Source organism: Pinus tabuliformis, chromosome 7 (assembly GCF_031772625.1).
Source record: "Pinus tabuliformis cultivar Carrire ecotype Pingquan chromosome 7, CPIR1, whole genome shotgun sequence".
Lineage (NCBI taxonomy): Eukaryota > Viridiplantae > Streptophyta > Pinopsida > Pinales > Pinaceae > Pinus > Pinus tabuliformis.
Genome location: NC_142293.1, coordinates 2,035,094,846 through 2,035,114,935, shown reverse-complemented (window position 1 = coordinate 2,035,114,935; position 20,090 = coordinate 2,035,094,846). Strand labels below are relative to the sequence as shown.

The 20,090-nt window shown below is 39.3% G+C and overlaps 1 protein-coding gene and 1 pseudogene across 1 annotated transcript; both read right to left on the bottom strand.

Moving 5' to 3' along the window:
- LOC149256675 (COBRA-like protein 3) overlaps positions 1-7,337 on the bottom strand; it is a 54,397-nt pseudogene extending 47,060 nt beyond the window's left edge.
- A 3,944-nt stretch (positions 7,338-11,281) lies between these two features.
- On the bottom strand, positions 11,282-14,175 carry LOC149256674 (uncharacterized). The gene is made up of 4 exons (XM_089455431.1): positions 12,698-14,175; positions 12,422-12,530; positions 11,867-12,313; positions 11,282-11,479 (listed from the first exon to the last, which is right to left on the bottom strand). Exons 1-4 carry the CDS (start codon positions 14,173-14,175, stop codon positions 11,282-11,284), a joined length of 2,232 nt encoding a protein of 743 aa, XP_089311557.1.
- Positions 14,176-20,090: the final 5,915 nt, after the last annotated feature.

Below are 20,090 nucleotides of genomic sequence, written 5' to 3'. Positions count from 1 at the left end.
TGTCTTTTTTGGGTGTTGAAGTGCTTTCACCTTGACCCTTCTTAAATTCCCACTACATCTCTTTCAACATGGTTCGCTTGGCCATAACACTTTCCATGAACTAAGCTTCTGATTCCAATGGAGTTTATTTTTCCATTCTCCTCCAAGGATAGACTCTTCCAATCTCTGGATTAGTATCAAAAAGTTATCCTTCTCCTAGTTTGAGCTTTGACCTAGTTAGCATTCAAAATCTAACACAAGCTTGTCTAACCTTAACAAAAACCAAAATCTCTGATACCACTTGATTTGAAAATGAGATCTTAGATTAATATTAAGGTATTACAGACTCATGTGCAGGAATGCCTATATTACTTAGTGCAACGGATCGAAAAGATTGAAAATAATATAGACAATGAGCAGTTAGAGAAACATAATAGACAAACACACAGCAACACAACAAATAATCGAGTTCACCCAAAACTCTTGGGCTATGTCTCTTGGTCCACCATTTAGTGGTGACCTCTCTATTATGTCTTCAAGAGCAGAGTTTTTACAAGTCTGAGTTCAAATAGAGTCTCAACACAACAGGGATAAACAATAGGGTTTTACTTGAATCCCTCAAGTCTTTCTGAGTACACACACTCTCCCTCTCGCTCTCTGTCTTCTGTTTTCTCTCTATCTCAACATTTCTTGCCTTGTCTCTACCACTGAATAGCTTTTAAGCCTATTGGCACTTGTCTATTCGTCTCCCCTTTCGAGCTCTCTGGCTTCCGGCCTCTTTTCGTTCAAATCCCCTCTAGGTGTTAAACAATCATTGTGAAATGCCTTCAGGTATGGTGGTCACCTGTTTTTAAATGGAAAGGATCATTGGCGCTGTTGAAATCCTCAGGAACACGTTTCTTTGTTTACACAGAGAAATGCACTAAAAACATTGAAAAACCCACAAAAACTCTTTTGATCGGACTTAAAAAATCATCAAATCTGCCCTATAATCCTTTCGGGTCCACCTTTGGTCGCTATCACAAGCCCACCGTTGATCTCAGTGATCTCTCATCCAAAGGTTGATATTCATTTTAGGCGGCTTATGCATATGGGGATTACCCACCCGAGGAGGCAGTTTCTCTCTCTCTCGCACCAAGCCACATGTCAGCCCGTGTATGGGATCGGGCAAAGCCCGTACAATACCACTTACCGCCTAAGGCCCTTTCGAAATCCCGCTCATTACAAAACTAAAATAATATATGGCTGCATGTATAAACCTTTCGGGTCCATTTTATCGCTCAGGGCACATTTTCTTTGTATTTCGTTTATTTAACGAAAATGCGAAAATACATAGAAAAACCCTTTTTACTGGAACTCAAAATATATTAAATTGCATCCATATAACCCATCGGGTCCGACTATCGCAAGTCGCATATTGTATCAACCCCGCTCCTTTGTATCGTTGTGATGTGATATTGTGATGCAATATATCGCAATCACATATTGCCTAGCCTTCGGGCCGTGGGTTAAGTTCTTCTATGTGCGTATTAGCGATATGATATTGCGAGTAGATTTGGACTGTTGTTCTGCATGCTTGATCAATGGCCCTCGTTTAATCACACTGATCGCTATCACGATTTCTGTAAGGCCGCCTCCGATGGACTCCGCTTGCCACCTCCGATTGTGATATGTCGATTAGATCTAGACCGTAGATCGGTCCGATCCGTTGGCTCTTGTGCAATGTTGCTTTAGCCTCTGCTTAACTTTGTTTTCGTCATTTCTTCATGTTTTTCCCATGCAATAGTGTGCTAATGTTTTTCCCTTGCGATAACGTTTAAGTATATGAAGACTTAGAGGGTTTTAGGATCCATTTTGGATCACTTAGGCCATTAATAGGTGTGTCGTTTACACGTTTTCTTGCCAATGCTCTGCATTTTTTTCGAAAGTATCAATCTAACGTTTGATGATAATTCTATCATCTCACACATGAGATCAATGGCTCAAAATGAGACACAGTGGCATGGAGGGCGGTTCTTCTCAGAGGGAACTCGTTACGACGTAATTGAAAATTTTCTTATATTTTCAGTTTGGAGAGATGTATTATTTATTCCATTCAAAATATGGAGTTGATATATAATTTCTAAAAAATATTAATAACAAAATTTATGTAAGTGTGGGTCACAAATCAAATAAAACAACAAATATTTTGACGAAATTTTTTTAATGTCATATTCTTTCAATGTTTAATATGTAGTTGACATATAATATTTACAAAATATTAATATAAAAAATAATACTGTATATGTATGTCATACTTTAAAAAATGTTAATAATTAACAAACATATATATACAAAGAGAGCGAGATTGTTTTCTATTTTGGAATATGAGGAGGCATGTATTAACATTTTAATGTGGAGGATATGAATCATCAATGAAATATTTCAATGTCAATTGTGTATATATTATATAAAATGAGAAGAAATAAAAAATTCTTATACTTAAAACATTTTAGTAGTGCTTTTCTCAAAAATAGCATAGATCCATCTTAATTCTAGATCTATTAGGAGTGAAAAGTAATCAAAGCTCTCGAGGCGCAAACTTTTCCTTAGGTTTTACATTAAAATAAATGTTTGCATCTTGAGAAATTTGATCCCTCTAAACTTTTAGTAGATCCAAAATTAAAATGAATCTTCGTAATAAACAATAATATCAAAATTTAATTAAAAAAATAAAAACAAAAATAAAAAATTCCATAACATAAACATAATTCATACACCAATTTGATATTATAAAATCTGAATATATATATAATTTAAAAATAACTTAAACTAATTTTATAAACTAAAACATTTCACAGTTTTACATCTAAACGTTTCATAACAAATATTGAAATTTATACTTAAAACAAATATAATATATTACAAAATTATTAAATTCAACATACACTCACATTTTGAATCAAACAATAATTTATTAAATATTTTTTATAATTAAACCATTTATAAGATGTAATGATGCATATTTAGAATTTAATAAATTTCAATGTGATTCCTATATTTTACATTAAAAATATATATATGGAAATTATGCCATTTCACATATTTACAAGTTAATTAATTTTTATTAAAAATATCTATTAATATAGATTAAGATGTTTTTTATTATATGTATATTATTAATTTAAATTGAGTAAATAAACTAGTAATATAATCATTGATAAAATTTGATAAATATTAATTTATAATAAGTATTACTCTACTTATTTATCATTTTAATCAAATTTGCAGTTTATTATTAATATTTTTTTATTTAATTAAAAATAAATAAATAAAATTATAAATACCTTTTAACATATTTTAATAGCTAATGATTAATAATCGTTATGTGTAAAAAATAAAAGTTTAGTGAGAGATTCTTAAAATAAATAAAACCTTGGTCATTAATTCAATTAGGAAAATTAAAATATACTACATTAACATGATCGAACATTTGTATTAAAAAGGGGGTTTGTGGGGCAGCTATTTCGTGCCTTGAAACGAAATAATGGCGAAGAGGAGACCGTGGTTCAAATGATCACTTTTCCTATTGGGATTCATGTGTCCCTGCTTGAATCCAAAGAAAAGAGAATGGACAAGAAGATACCATGAGTGGGTTAAAAGGATTGCTTCCCTTGCCGAAAGAAGCCTAGTTTTCAAATGATCGCATGATCACTAAGCTTGCCTCAAGGAAGGGGGCACAAGAAGAAAATATATAGCCTGGTTCAAATGATGATAGCTTCGATTGTTGGAGCTTAGGGTGTGTTCATAATCTAGCTAAGGTTGATTATATCAAGTGTGAGTACTAGGGAAAACTAGCTAAGCTTATTCTAGTCAGAACTATGCAGAGATCTAGGTAAATACAAGAGACATGAAACAAAGAATTCAATTACCATTGAGGTGAAACGCATGCAATTCTTATTAGATATATCGATGATTTGGTTTTTTGTGCTCCGGTCCAAAGAGATGCTTATAAAACTATCCTACATTAGAACAAAGACTCATCACTATGGTGCAGGTATATGAAGACCATCGTGCCTTGCTATGACACAATGAGGCCTTGAAAATGCACTTCAAGGCTTCGATAAACAAGCCCACCCTCCCTGCTCCTCTAAATCATGATTCCATGGGTAAATGAATATTGAAAGGCCAACATGATGGGTGAATGAATCTATTCACACTGTTGAGAATAAATTGAAGTCTCCTAGTCCTAAGCTATGCTCAGGCAGGTGAGGTCCTCACTGGGATGGGTAGAAATGGTCGTTGAGAAGAGTTTTGTGTTTCTCGTTTTTGTGGTGTGGGGAACCAGTATGTAGCGAGTAGCAAGTGAAATTCAATTGATCGAGAGCCCCATATCCATTCGGAGATCCAAAGCGAGTAGTAGAAGAAAATTCTTCAAGACGTTTTCGCTCATACAATTTTATTATGAAAAACTCTTCTCGATTGCACTAGATGCCAACAATATCTAGTAAGATATCAGCTACTATCTTTGTGGGATCACTACATAAAATTCTTTCTATTCATTAAAACTTGGGGCGAGACAGAGCATAATCTTGCACCACAGTGGCATAGCCATACAAATAGGTCCCTAATTGGTGGATCCCACATCTGCGCCAATCTTAACCCCACCCTGAGTGACGATATTAATGCCTATGTATCCACGACTTGCTGAATCGTCATATAGATAGGGAAACAAAACTGAATTTTTATTATTATCACCAAATGTTGCATCATGCTACATCTATTCACCAATTTGGGCAGTTGTTAGTGTCGCCCTTGTTTTGAGCATCACTACTATTTAACCTCACATGAAACAAGTGGTTGGACAATGTAATGAACATAATTTGTTGTTTCATAATATAATCAGTGTGGATCTTTTTCCTCCTTAGTCTTTTCATTCATCATTAGAAACACAACCACGTATCTCTCATGTGATCAATGCCAACCTGCATTCATACCAAATGCCATATTCATTGAGTGAACTCTTGCACATTGACGGTGGCTAATGTGACAACCAAATCACTGTCAAGGCACAAAAGATGAAATTTTATAGAGAGTAGAGCTCATGTCCTCCCCTGGGCACAGTTAGGAAACTAGTAACCTCATATTGTATTTAAGAAGACCAAAAAACATAGATTGATTGTAGTAGCTTCATAGCGAGTATAGAACTTTGTTGGGATAGTGTTTTGACAAATCCTTGTGGTAACAATCTTTGTGACACTATAAATGGTTAGGCCATTTTCGATACTTTTTACCAATCTATGTGACACCAGAAATGCGTAGTCCCTTTTCGATACTTTGTGGCTGGTACTCTTAAAATCCCTTTCTTTCTAAAGTACAACTATGAAGTTCATTGACTAGCAGAGCTTGATGCTGCAAAACATGTTGAAGAGGAAGCATTTCAAATGACAGAAATTGGTTGGATGGTATTGACCGAAGTGGACCTATTCAATGCATCCGGTGGTATATTCACTCAGGATGGCAGTGCGAGTTGAAGGAGGAGTAGCTCATTTGCGGTGTAGGGTCTCCTATCAAAAATAAATTTCATTTTGTGCTGGTAATTCTGAAGGTTTCCACTCAACTGTTGATCCAAGATATTTTAGTTACAGATGCATCAGAATTACATATAACAAAGCTAATTAACCATGGAACTTAAAAGAACATAAAGAATACAGAAATAACGAGAAGAGCTTCAAACCATGAGAAAATTATTTGATTACAGAGTTAGTCCAATTTGATCTATGTCTTCGGGTCTTGCGCAATAGTTGGGAGGCCTTCATTCTTTAAATGGCATGGAAAGAAAGAAGTACAAGTAGATTTTTATATAAAATGTCCTTATACCTCCAATCTGGAAGAAGGATGAAGAATGGAGAGCTAGCTTTAGAAATAGACAGTACTACTAAACTCCTAGCGAAGAATCATGCAAAAACACCTATCCAAACACCCAATTTGGATAATTGGGCGTTATACAACTTCTGAGAATGTCCTTGCTGCTAAGGCAAGGTCTCAGCCTGCTGCCAAGGTTAGGGTCTATTGCACAATAGATTCTAAATTAATCAGCCAATCCTCTCTACCTTTCTCTCACACGGATGGTCCTTTATATAAGCTGGCAAAAAAATCCCTTAATACCCAAGCAATTCCAAAAAAATTTCAAAGTTCCAATAGAGGTTCTCAGGGCCCTAAATAGTGTGTGGAAACAACTATTACAAACGTAGAAAAAACCACCATCGAATAGTCCAAACATACCATTTTTTTTAAACCTCAAATCTATGGACAATACAAAGAATCGGTGCTTCCTTGAACCCAGCAGCATTAGCAGAGAATCAACATTTTTTTCAATCAGCGGAAAAAGGTGTGCCTTTTACATTAAGCAATGAACACAAGGTAATAAGGTAGATCCATCAACAATTATAAACTGTAGTATACTAAATATCGCATCCGAGATCCATTGCAAATTGCAATCGGCGAATAAACCAAAACCCATACATTAGGCGCCCAAACCCATACATCAGGTGCTCTATGGACCCACTAGGATTATTAATATAATGTATAAAATATCGTGTCTGGAAGCCCCATCGCAAATCATAATTGGCGAGGTGTTACTCTATGAAACTGCTCCCGTTGCAATCTGTGATTTCGATTCATCGCATTGCAACCTGACTTGCTCCAGGGGATGATTCCTTAATCTTTCATGATTTACGATTTCCATATCGCAAATTACGACCCGACTCTGTGATTTTGATGTATCACATTGCAACTTGGCTTTCTCCGAGGACCGATTCTTTCACCTTTTCCTATTGCGATGGGTGATCATGATTTGATCGCATCGCCACCTTGGGACGATTTTCCTTAAGCCCCGACGTCTTACTTCTACGATATGCGATATGTGGGACCAATGGAAACCTGCCAGTTGGTTCTTCCCCATTCGCTAAAGAGGCTTGCCATAATATCTTCTCCTGCCACCTGCCCAAGTCAAACCTGATCTTTTTTTTTTTCTCCGTAAATGCTAATTCTATTAAAAAAGTGAAAAAATATGTACAATGAGGTCAAGACCTCAGAGGAGGCCGAAGCCAGTCCTCAGCCAAAAAAACAGGGATATTACATTTCAGCCCTACATCCAGATTTACAATGCAGACTTCAAAGGTTTTGCTTTGGTTCCTGACATACTGACTAAATTTACCAGACCTACAATCTTCATGGCCTGCATTGACTAAAAGCACAAAAAAGCCCCTGGCATAATCATTTGTAAGACAAAAAATGAAGCCTGGATTTGCAGTTGTTACTGCCTGAAGCTTGAGAATAAACCAGATATCGACCTCTAACTTCAGACTCAAAAACATAAAAACAAAATTACAAAACATATGAGCTAGAGAGCCACCCGGCAAGAAGGAGCTGTGCTCAATCGGCATGACTTGGCAAAGCTGGCGTGTCCTCCTTTTCCTGGCTAGTAGAAGCCAGCCAGGTCACGAGACCGTCTGCGTCCAGAACCGGCTCACCATCCGGATGAGTAACCAAGTGCAGAACTCCAAGATCTCGTTGAGATGGCCCGCAAACTAAAGCGTCTTCCTGTAATGGAACCGGCTGCTGAGGCGCTTCCGAAGCAGGGGCGTCCTCTTGCATATGGTCCGCATGATAAACTCGTCCCGATAGGTCCCCGAGCAGAATACTGTCATCCTGAGAAGGTGAGGAAACAGAAGGAATCGAACTAGACGGATTGCCCTCCTCTTCAGAGACAAATATTGTAAAATTGACTGTCACTATAGGCCTATTGAGCTGACTCTGGAAAGAAAACCTGGAGGTCTGATAAGAATTGTTCGGAGGAAACCTATCCTGATCCAACGACGGAGACGAGGGCGGAGCTAAGGCAATAGGAGCGACAATCTGAGGCGCAGGTCGTGAAAGGCTTCCTCTATTTCCTGAGTGACTTCCCCTGCGCGGGATTCCTCGTCTGCGCGGCATGATTACAAGGGCAGAGAAACAGGGAGAACAATTGAGATAGAGCAGACCAGAAGAAATGAGAGCTCTAAAAACCTCAGGGCGTCTCCAGCACCAATCAAACATCCATACCCAAATGACAATACAGCAGAACTGAGGCGGCTTAGCTTCATAATACCCTGAGACATTAATTGCGTTGCGCGGATCCATGGCACTGAGCCAGAGTGTATGCAGAGCAGCCATGCTCAAAATGAATTCGAACCAACTTCGAGGTTGCGCAGGAATTAAATCTCTTGCCTTTAACTTGTTATATCCACCTACGACATGTACCATGCAGTCCTCCGGCCTGCCATCCGTTAGGCCAGCTGTCTGTCTGGCATAATTCCTCATTGAATGCTGGAAGAGTCACCCGCATTCGGGTGAGTATTCTTGATCTAAGACTTGTCCCGAGTGACAATTTCCTGGACTTTGGCAATCTGGTCCTCAGAAGCTAGGCTGGCAATAGTACCTTCAAAGTATCCACCCTTAGCTTCCACTCCAAGATTGGCAAGAAAGTCAGCGAGCTTTTTTCCTTCCCTTATGATGTGTTTACAAGAGATTTCTTGATGGTGAGAAAGCCAGTTGTTGATCAACTCCAGCCTCTGGGCCATTCTCCAACTGTTGCTTACTTTGTGAATGGGTGAACCGTGCATAAGTTTTATGATCATTCTGATTATGATTTGCAAATCCCCTTCTATAATGAGAGGAAAGAAACCTTTTTCATGGGCTAATTTGAGACCTCTCCATAATCCCTCCAATTCTACTAAGTTATTGGTGTCCCAACCTATCGAGCTCATGAAAATGCATTGAGGATTACCATTATGATCTCTGAAAACTCCTCCATATCCTGCTTTCCCTGGATTTCCCTTGAGGCGCCATCAAAGTTAAGCTGGAACATGTTGATGGGTGGCGGAATCTAATTGCTTAATTCCTGTCCCTGCATTGTGGGGTTCTTTATACTAGTGAACATTTGGTTTATTTGAATCCCCCAATTGTCCCATATTGTTTTTTCCTGAGGTGAAGTTGGAAGGTCTTTTGAGTGCCATTCTCTAATTGAGAGAGTCTCAATGACGTTCTGATGAAGTTTATTCCAGATTTGCTCTAGAGACATAGATTGATTTTTGAAAATTCTTCTATTACGCTCTTTCCATATGTTCCACATTAATAGGCCAGGTATAAGATGCCACAGAGTATTAAGGAAATTGCTTTGAAATGGCTTTTGACTCTAGTTGCATATAGTGGTTTTAAGATATCCTTGTATTCTACCCTCTTTTTGACAGCGAAAAGCGGCCTTCTCCCAGAGTTTTCTTCCAGTTTGGCATGTCTGCATAAGATGTATGGCTGTTTCCTCCTCCTTCCTACATATTAGACATATAGATGGTCCTGGGAAACCTCTTTTTCTAAGATTATCCCAAGTTAGAATTCTATTGTGACAAAGAAGCCATAAGAATGTGGAGACCTTCGGCCAGATGGATGTGTGCCAAATTTCATCCCAAAGCTTATCTTTGTTTAACCGATCTTGGATTATTATTTTATACGCTTACTTTGTGGTAAAAGTTCCTTTCTCTTCATAACCCCATCTGAGAGTGTCCATTCCTTCTGAGATAGTGATTTTCCTCTTTTGTAATTCTGTATTGAGATATTGCCTCGTTTGTTCAGAGCAGTTTGATAAAAATTGATTTGCATTTTTCCATTGTCTATGCTCTTGAGTTGCAGCTGTTCTCCAGAATTGGCTGACCTTGGCGTATTGATTCATCTCCCGCTCTGGAATTTGATGATCTTGTAGAATGTCTCTTAATCTTGGTAATTGCTGCCATGAGTCTTCCCAAAATCACGCAGTGGTTCCACTTTTAATTTCCCAAAAGTTGTGTTCTTGTATGAGGCTTCTGTGTTGTATGGCCGAATTCCAGAACACCGATACCATGCTTATCTCTGTCATTCGTATTCGTTCTTCCATGGGATAGTTGCTTGCATATTTAGCTGTCCAGAGAGAGGCCCATGGAGTGTTGGGATAGGCTATCCATCTCCACCAAAGTTTTGCACCCATTGCTTTATTACTATGCTCAGGGTCCCTTAGCCCAATACCTCCTGCTTTTTTAGGAAGACATACTTTATCCCATCTCACCAAAGCCCATTTTCGATTTTGACCTGAGCTTCCCCATAGAAAATTGCATTGAAGATTCTTGATTTATTTGAGAACCCATTTTGGGGCGGCCAGAATGGAGAATAGATACAGGGGCATGGACTGAAGGACCGCTTTGATGAGAACAATTTTGCTAGCCATATTCAGAGCTCGATTGGTCCAGAGGGTGAGTCGAGTCTCAATATGTTCCAACAATTGCTTCCAGGAAGAGTGCTTGAGAGCTGAGGCCATTAAAGGGGCGCCTAGATACTTGGAGGGCAAGGAGGCAATAGTGAATCCCAGAATTCGTCCAATAGCTCTTTGGGTAGGCACAGGGGTATTGAAGAAAAAGATTTGGGATTTAACTCGATTAATGAGGGCTCCAGAAGCATCAGAGAAGATTGACAGAATAGATTTGAGGAGGCGAGCTTCTTGCACTGAAGGATGGCCAAAAAGCATATTATCATCTACAAATTGCTGGTGGGAGTAGGCAGGGGAATGATTGAAAGAAAGGCCTCGTATTTGCTGGGCTAGCCTAGCCGAGGTGATACTTCTACCCAATCCCTCTACCATAATTACAAAAAGGAAGGGAGACAAGGGGTCTCCTTGCCTTATACCTCTGGAGGGACGGTATGTAGCTGAGGGAATACCATTAATTAAAACAGAGAAAAAAGCTGAAGATAGGAGGTTAAAAATCCATCTGACCCATGAGTGTGCAAAACCAAAAGCTATAAGGATTTTTTGAATATATACCCAACTGAGACTATCAAAAGCTTTGGATAGATCTAACTTAAGAAACATACCTGCCTTCTTGGTCTGCTTTAAGAAGTGGATTATCTCATGCGTTAGAATAATCCCATCCGTTATTTGACGCCCTTCGACATAACCCGATTGCTCGGGCGAGATAATCAGAGGGAGCAGCGGCTTTAGTCTTGTTGCTATTACTTTTGAAGTAATTTTATAGATGATATTACACAAAGCAATTGGTCTGTATTTGTCTGGAGTATTGGAGTCTTCCCCTTTTGGAATTAAGGCTATGAAGGTGGCATTTAACCCTGGATACATCCATCTGAGTGCTCTAGATTCCTCCACTACCTGCCAGACTTCATCCTTTATCAAGTCCCAGAACTTATGAAAAAAATTTGATGTGAAACCATCCGGACCCGGCGCTTTGCCTTCCTTCAGATTTCACACAGCTTCTTCAACTTCTTCTAAGTTGATGGGCTTGAGGAGAAGACTGTTATGTTCCTCTGTTATTATCCTTGGTATGTTCTTTATTAGCTTGTTGATAGCCGGCATTCTATTTATATTGGGCTCCTGATGCGCTTTCTTAAAGTAACTAAGGAATTCCTCTTCAATGCCTTCATGAGTTTCAATTTTATCCCCCTGTTCATTTTTAATGTGAGAAATGTAATTTATCATTCTACGCTGCACCGTTGTTTTATGAAAAAATTTAGTGTTCTTTTCTCCATTTTTTAGCCATCTAATCCTTGATTTCTGTCTCCATAATATTTCCTCCTGTTTAGCCCTTTCTATAATTCTAGATTCTATGACTTGCTCCTGCTTGGTTAATTCCTCCGTGCGCCCTTCAGTGATGATGGTTTGCTGGATTTTCTTCATTTCTATGTTGAGGGTGGCTTGTGCCGTAAAGATGTTGCCAAATGTATTATGATTCCATCTTTTGATTACCCCTTTAAGATGCTTGAGTTTTTGCTGAAACCTGGACATTCTGGTACCTTCAGTGGGATTGAAGTGGAGCCAAGTTGATCTTACTAGCCTCTCAAAGTCCGGGTGAGTTAACCAGAATTCTTCAAAGCGAAAGGGACGTTTGAGATTATTACCTGGCCTGTTCCATTGCAGTTTGATAGGCCAATGATCTGAACCTGAGATAGGAAGTATAGATGTTGTAAATTCCCCTCCTAAGTGAATTGCATTATCTGAGATGAGGAACCTGTCAAGACACGAAGCAATCTGCTGCGCTCCTTCTCTTTTATTACTCCAAGTGAAGAGGCCATTGCTTGTGGGAACATCCACCAGCGAGTTGTTGTGAATAAATTTTTTTAGTAGATTGCCATCACTATTTGCTCTGCTTCTGCCTCCTTGTTTTTCTTCTATGCTTGCTGTCATGTTGTAGTCACCTCCCGAGATCCAAAGTGGATGTGGCCTGTCTGAGCTGAGTTCTGACAATGTATTCAGGATTTGAGCTTTTTGAGCTGTATCCTGAGGAAAGTATACATTTGTTATCAGCCCATAGATATTAGTACCTAAGAGATGGAAGGTTGCCTGAATGAAGCTTTTATTAGCTTGTATATTATTTAATTGGATTACTCGCGCATCCCAAAGGATTGCAAGTCCTCCCGAAGCTCCCTGAGCATCAACAACTACTACGTGCCCTCCTGGCCAGGCTTTCACTGCTATTTTTTCCAAAAATGTTGAACTGCATTTCGTCTCCTTCAGAAAGAGTATACTTGGTTTTTCTTGCATCAACATATTTTTTAATAATCTACCTTTCCTGGGGCTATTAAGCCCTCTGATGTTCCATTATATCATCTTCATTGAGAAATTTGGGGGTTTGCGTTGAAATACTTGGTCAGTTTGGCATACCTCCCTGACTCCACTAATATTTCTCCAATCTTGATAGTTCTCTCTAATGTCGTTTTCCTCCCTCTCTTCTTATTGTCCTTGGTGATAAATTTGCCATCCCATGGACTTCCTATTTGGACTCCTAGAGAGTATTTCTTCTGTGCTTTGTTCAAGACTTCTACTAGGTTATCCACTTGCCGTTCTGGTATTTTTTCAAAATTCCTTGTTTTCCATGCTAGTTCCAGGCCTAGTATGTCCAACTCCCCTATGTCTAAAGACTCCGAATCTTCTCCCATATTTTGAGGATCTTGGGAGGTATCTTCTCGTTCCTTTGATAATTTTTCATTTCGCACCGTGTATTCAACATCAATTCCTTGTGAATGCCAAGAAGAGGATGTAGGTTGAGATTGCATGTTTGATTGTTTCTGAATCTTCTTTCCTATTTGCTCTGAGGCTTCTCCTGATTGTTCTGGATCGACTTCTTTGTCCTTCTGCTTGTCCTTCTCCAGATCTTGCTCATCATTTTTGGCCAGTGCCTCGAAACTATTGCTAGTTGTGGGCATTGTCTTATTAGCTGGATTTGCCTTGGGATTACCTGTTGCTTTCTTGTTCCCTCTCCTTCGATTTGTTACCCTAGTGAAGCCGTCTGTTGTTTGATTATCTGAACTGTCTTGGGATGAGGGTTTCTTATTTTGTGGACAGTCTCTGTAGAGATGCCCTATATCATGGCATTTCCTGCACCTAAATGGTACATGCTCATAGTCTATAACTTGAATCCATTCAGAGTCTTCATGAAAGAAACTTACCGTGTCTGGCAGCGCTTGCTTGAGATCCATATAGACACAGATCCGAGCATAGGACGTGTATCTACATGATTTTGTTTCTTCTACAATCTTTACGAACTCGCCAAGGGCGTTCCCAATCTCTTGTAGAGATTTTTCTTCCCAGTACTCCCACGGCAGTGAATAAAGCCTTATCCACACTGGCGCATAGCTCAAGTCCTCCTTATCTGGGTTGAACCTTTCGACCCACGCTTTGAGATATAATCCTGCAGAGTTGAAGAAATAGGGACACCCATCCAATATCCTGTTGCGATCTTCCAGGCAGCTAAAAACTACTGTAAAGAACCCCTTTGCTCCCAGGTGCAAAGAGATGTGCCCCTTTGGATGCCATTTAGCGCTAATCCAACTTCTCAGTGCTTTCTCCATCGGCCATATTCCTATGAATTTACCGATCAACGCGTGATCTCTCATGTACTGTATCCTAGCATTGATACGGTGACTTGGGAACTCCACCCTTGGTCTGTGGGTAGCTACTGGCTTGCAAGTTGAAGAACTTGCCCTGCTTCTTTCCTCTGTTTCTATGTCCTTACCCTTCCTCTGATTCATTTCCAGAGTACCGCCGCTCAGTTCATTGTCATTTTCCCTGTCTTCCGTGTGCTTTGTCCGCCCGTCCGTATTGGGGGGAGGCTCCTGGCCCTCCCCCTGAGGAAGTTGCATTCTTCTTTGTCCCTTATGGCCGCGTGGCCCTGATCACCAGTCCGCCTGAAACTACCGTATGAACCGAGTTTGACAGGCCTGCCATTGCAGGTTTCACAGAAACCCTAGTTTTGGTAGCAGCAGCCGTAGGTTTCACAGAAACCCTAGTTTTGGTTTGACTTGCTCTAACTTCTTCAAATGAACTCGGATTTGAGTGCCATTCACACCGCAGGAATTAGGATTACGAGCACTTCAATCCAATCCTAAGTTTATCCATATTTTGCCACTTTGAGTTTTGAGCCTTCTTACCATGCCACTGGTACTTTATGAAGATCCACCTAGATCAATCCTCCCCACTAAGAGATTTTGGACCACCAAAATCCTTCTCAATCAATTATAATGTGAGGAAATTGCTCCATCACATTTTTCTTCATCTATCGAGTTTTACTTGGATGCATTCCTTTTGAACCCCACACAAATGTATCCATGAAATTGTCTGTGTCCTTACCAAACCACACTTTCAACCACCTGCACAGAAAGTTGGTACATCCTTTACAATCATATACAAACCATACATTACTTAAACAAACCTTCACTTGCCAATATTTATAACACATACTCTTTGTTCAAGGATTACATAATAAAAACCAATACCTCAACTATTCATAAGAAAAGGCCGCAAACATCATCGTTGTCTTTTCAAGTGATGGGAAACACATCATCACTTTTATATTTACTTGCCACTCATGATTTACAAATCGTGGCCATAAAAAGATACTATATCTAAGAAAACCATATTTTACTTAATAAAGAAGACCACCATAAATGTGGTGTATTCGTTTGTTGATCATTTTCACCCGTTGGATTTTTTATTCATACCTTCTCGACACGGAACATATTGTGTGTGGCTCCATTTCGTACCACCTTATTGTAGTGACTTCCATGGTTCTTTCTCCTCCAAACTTTCTGAATCATCTTGGAGAACTTTCCCCTAATGTGCCTCTGATAACAGTTTATGGATCCCTCACTCTCACTGGAATGTAGTGAGGTGCCCTCATCATTTGTCGTCAGTAGGTCGCTGAATGTTTTGGAGCATTCCCCAACTTCCTTCCTGACATATCCGAGTCATGCATGATGAGGAAATTTCTCCATTTTGATGGGGTTTATGATGCCGTGGCCATTAATGCTAAGGCCTTTCCCGTGATATCCCATTTTATTCAATAATTTGGATCCTATACATGTAGTATGTTTTTCAAAAGCAGCAAAATCATCATCACGAAAGGTACATGAAGCTCAAGAGTCACTTTTTACATCAAGATGGTTATGCTACAGCTTTCCCAAGGGTTTGTCCTTGGCCTACAAATCGTGTAGCAACCTTTGTTTCCCCCTTTTGACTTCTTGTAGGAGTCTCCTTAGCTTAGTATTTTCTACTTGAATGATTTGGTTGACCTCATCAAGTTCCTGGAGCCATGCCGCATTAGGTTTCCTTTTCACCTTTGGTAAAATATCTATTGAGACCTTTTTTTCATTGCTCCAGTCGGAACCTAGATCAATGGTGCATCCACTCTGATCCCAAGAGTTGAAATCTTCCTTTCGTCACTGGAATCTGACCCTAGGTCAATTGGTCTACCTCGAGAAAATCTTGCAGTTGTGACCTTCCTATTTTCCTCTGATTGAAACTCGTGATCCTGTTGCAGGGTAGCAGTTTTCTTCTCCCTCTCCCTTCTTTCATTCCTCCTAGGCCTTAGCTTAGGGTGCAGTTTCCAGCAATTCTCTTTGTTGTGTCCCTCTTTCTCACAATGTGTATAAGATGGCATTGCTCCTCTTCTCTTGGTTGTTGCAGCTCTTTTTGGGTGGTCATTTTGTTCATGCACCCCCCTTCTCTCAAGATGCTCACGACATTCATTATTATTGTTTGATCCTGCCACTATCGATGAGGCCAATGTGAAGGAACCGATATAATTAGTTACAATCTTTGGTGAATCTACTAGAATGCTCAAGTTCAATGCTTGTTTCCTAAATTCTTCCGTGAATTTTTGCACATTTTGACCCTTGCTTTGCCTTAGGTGTTTCCACTCCATTAATTCTTTTTGTATATATCCGAGATGGTAAAACAGATTCTTCAATGCAGAAACAAAATTTGACCATGGGGAAAAAAGGTTACCCATTTTTTTGCTCCCTTGCAATCTACTATCCCACCAAACGAGAATGGTGCCACTTAGTCGAATCGCTCCCAACTGGATCTTTGCCTCATCTTCCTTGATCTATTGGATCCGGTAGTAGACATCAATTTTCCTAATCCAATTGTTGAGCTTTTCTGCATTACAATCTCCAGCATACATAGGCAAGTCATACTTTACATATAGTTTAAGGAAAGGTTTCCTAGATGTATGTGTGGAGTCATGATTCGAGTGATGAGAACCATCACTTGAAGAAGGAGAGGGAGGGGGATCTTCTCCACCATCAACTTGATCTATCGATCTGCGATCATATGAATCTCTTCTTCTCGTGTTGGAGGGCATTCTCATACTCTGAAAACAGTTTGTCCACTTTCTCAGCCATATTGTAGAATACCTTGCGGAAATTATGTTCTTCTTCCCAATGAGCCTCTTCATTTGCCATGTTTCTTCTTCGTTGTGTATGTCCTGCTTCTGGTTCAAAGGACTTAAGCATTCCTTCTCCTTTTCGTAGTTTGTTCCGGGTTAGCATATACTCATGCAATTCGCATCAAAAAAGAACTGTTGTGACACCAAACTTGATCCAAGGCTTTTTACTTACAGATGCATTAGAATTTCATATAACATAGCTAATTAACCATGGAACTTAAAAGCACATAAATAATATGGAAATAACCATAGGAACATGAAACCATGACACAATTATTTGTTTACGGAGATTGTCCAATTTGGTCTACGTCTTCGGGACCTACTCAATAGTGGTGAGGCCTTCATTCATTAAATGGCATGACAAGAGAGAAGTACAAGCATATTTTTACATAAAACACCCTTATACCTCCAATATCGAAGATGGACGAAGAATGGAGATACCAGCTTCAAAAACAAATAGTACGAGTGAACTCCTAGCAAAAAATCATGCAAAAATCCCTATTCAAACACCCAATTTGGATAATCATACCTTCTACAACTTCTCGAAACCTCCTTGCTGCTTAGGTGAGGTCGCAGCTTGCTGCCAGGGTCACAATCTGCTACACAATAGATTTTGAATTCCTCGGCCAATCCTCTCTTCCTCTCTCTGACAGGAATGGTCCTTTATATAAGCTGGTAGAAAAATCCCTCAATACTCGGGAAGTTCCAAACAAAAGTAAAAGTTTAGCAAGCGGAAGTTTCCAACAGAGGTTCTCGAGGCAGTGAATAGTATGTCGCAACAACCCTTACAAACATAGAAAAAACTCCATCGAACAATCCAAACAGTCCGCTCATTTTAAACTTCAAATTTGTGGACAATAAAAATAATCGGTGCTTCCCTGAACCCTGTGACTTTAACAAAGAATCGGCCTTTTTTTCAATCAGCACATAGAGGTGTGCATGTTACATTAAGCAATGAACATAAGGCAATAAAGGGGTACCCATCGAAAATTATAAACTGCAATATAACAAATATCGTATCCGAGATCCATCGCAAATCGCAATCAATGGATAAACCAAAACCCATATATCAGATGCTCTGCAGACCCACCACGATTATTAACATAACGTATAAAATATCATGTCCAGAAGCCCCATAGAAAATTGTAATTAGCGGGGTGGTACTCTATGACACTGCTCTCGCTACGATCTGCGATTGCGAATCATCGGATCGCAACCTCAATTGTGCTGGGGGCTGATTCCTTAACATTTTGTGATGGTGATTGTGACATCGCAAATTGCAACATGACTCTACGATTGAGATATATCGCATCGCAACTCGTCTTGCTCCGGGGGCTGATTCTTTCACCTTCTCCTTTTGCGATGGGCGATTTCGATTTGATTCCAACGTCACCTTCGGGCCTATTTTCCTTAAGACACGACCTTTGAATTTTTTGATATGCGATATGCGGGTCCAATGGCAACCTACCACTTGGCGCTTCCCCATTTGCTGAAGAGTCTTGCCACGTCGCCTTCTCCTGCCGCCTCGCCAAGTCAAACCTCATCTTTGACTTGCTCTAACTTCATATGAATTCAAATTTGATTGTCGTTCACACCGTAGGAATTAGGATGACGAGCATTTCGATGTGATGCTAAGTTTATCCAAATTTTCCGAGTTTGAGTTTTGAGCCTTCTTACCATGCTACTGGTATTTTCTAAAGATCCACCTCGATCAACTAGTCACTAGTTTGTTGCATTTCAATAACTTGGTTGAATCTCTTGATAAGATCATTTGGCTTATTCTGCATCATAACTAGGATAGAAAGTTGAACATATATCCCAATTTCTATTTAGGTAGTCTCCTATAACCGCAATATAACTGATACAAAGTCTTTGTGTTTGCATTAAATGGTGTATTCATCTGAGTGCGAATACCTGCGATTGAATGTACAGATATCTGCGTTGATTGACTTGTTGAATCTGTATTCTATGTGTTTAAATGTTGGTTCATTGGTTTGTTGAGGCTTCACGGAAATGGAGATCATGCTTTGGGTCATTCCTTATATATGTAAGTGTCGGTCATTCATTATCATTTGATGGGAATTGGACGATATTTGATTGACAATTAAATGTTCCCATTCATTCTTTGAAAGAAGTAACTATCGGTCATGAATTATATACGTAATAACACTAGATTCAATTTTCTAATTAGAATGCTTGCTCTTATTATATGAGAGAGATTTTATTTCTAATTACACAGGAGAATATGATATAATCTTTTCGTTATAGCTAACAAAACCTTAAGCGTAGCGTCAACGAAGCATTAAGATAAGCCTCTCGGAGGGTATCATGTTTTGAAGCTCTTGAGAAGTTGTTAGGTGTTGTAGTGCTAGATCTTGTCTAGTCTCCCGTTCTCACAGTTGTTGTGTGCTGGAATATGTTGAGAATTGTAGAAATTTGTAAACCTTGGGTGTAAATGGCGACTTGCAATCAAACTTTATTGTTCACGAATGATAGGATGCTTTGCGTGATGTGAGAAAACCATCATCTTCATATTGAGATCCATCAACTTCGAGGCATGGTGGACGCGACGTGTTATTGCATTTTTGAACTCCCCCTTCATGCATCACCCGACTATGCTCACTAAGCATGGATGATAACTCATATGCAGAGGTAAGCTGCTCTAGTCAAGATTCTATCATTTTTCTTTTTGGTTTCCATTAGTTGCTTTCATGTTACCAATATCCTAGCTATGTTGTAACCTTTGCTTTTGTTGCCTTAGATCGTGCTAGTCCTGCTACTGTCTCTGGAACTCACTCGAATGTTGGTGATGGTTTATAGGGGAAGAGAGCGAGACAGAAACGATTTACACAACATCCTCATTTTAGTCTATGTCACTAAGGCCGAACACCAAGTTGAGGAAGAGAATCTGACAGCTCATGTTAACTAGTTCATGCAAGATAGAAATTCACAGTTTAGCCAACTAACACCCATGATGACTGCTATTCAAGGATAGATGAATTCGATGAATTTGATGGGGGCGAGTTTAAGGACTCTCACTAATGAGCGTGAAGCTTCCAACCCTCAACAAACATCCGAAAGAATAGACACCACAACAACATGCACGAGCTCGCACCGCAACATGCACGTGTACCACCTCGAAAAGTACTTTAGATTAGCATTATAACATTTCATAACATTTAATATATGTTAAAGTGTTAAACTAATTCTAGCATTAGTTTACATTAGTGAAACATATTTCTCAAATAAAATGGAAAAGTTATTTGTAAAATATGAAAAAACAGTAAAGAACACCAGGAAAATATGGTATGCGTCTAGGCAATCGGGATA

Bases quoted from the DNA above. Each gene is read 5' to 3' on its own strand.
- LOC149256674 (XM_089455431.1), bottom strand. From the start codon at position 14,175: ATGCAACTTCCTCAGGGGGAGGGCCAGGAGCCTCCCCCCAATACGGAC. The intron at 12,531-12,697 runs GTATGCCAAACT...GACGAAATGCAG, and splicing joins ATATTAGTGGAGTCAGGGAG to TTCAACATTTTTGGAAAAAA. The intron at 12,314-12,421 runs GTAATCCAATTA...TACTTTCCTCAG, and splicing joins CAATCCTTTGGGATGCGCGA to GATACAGCTCAAAAAGCTCA.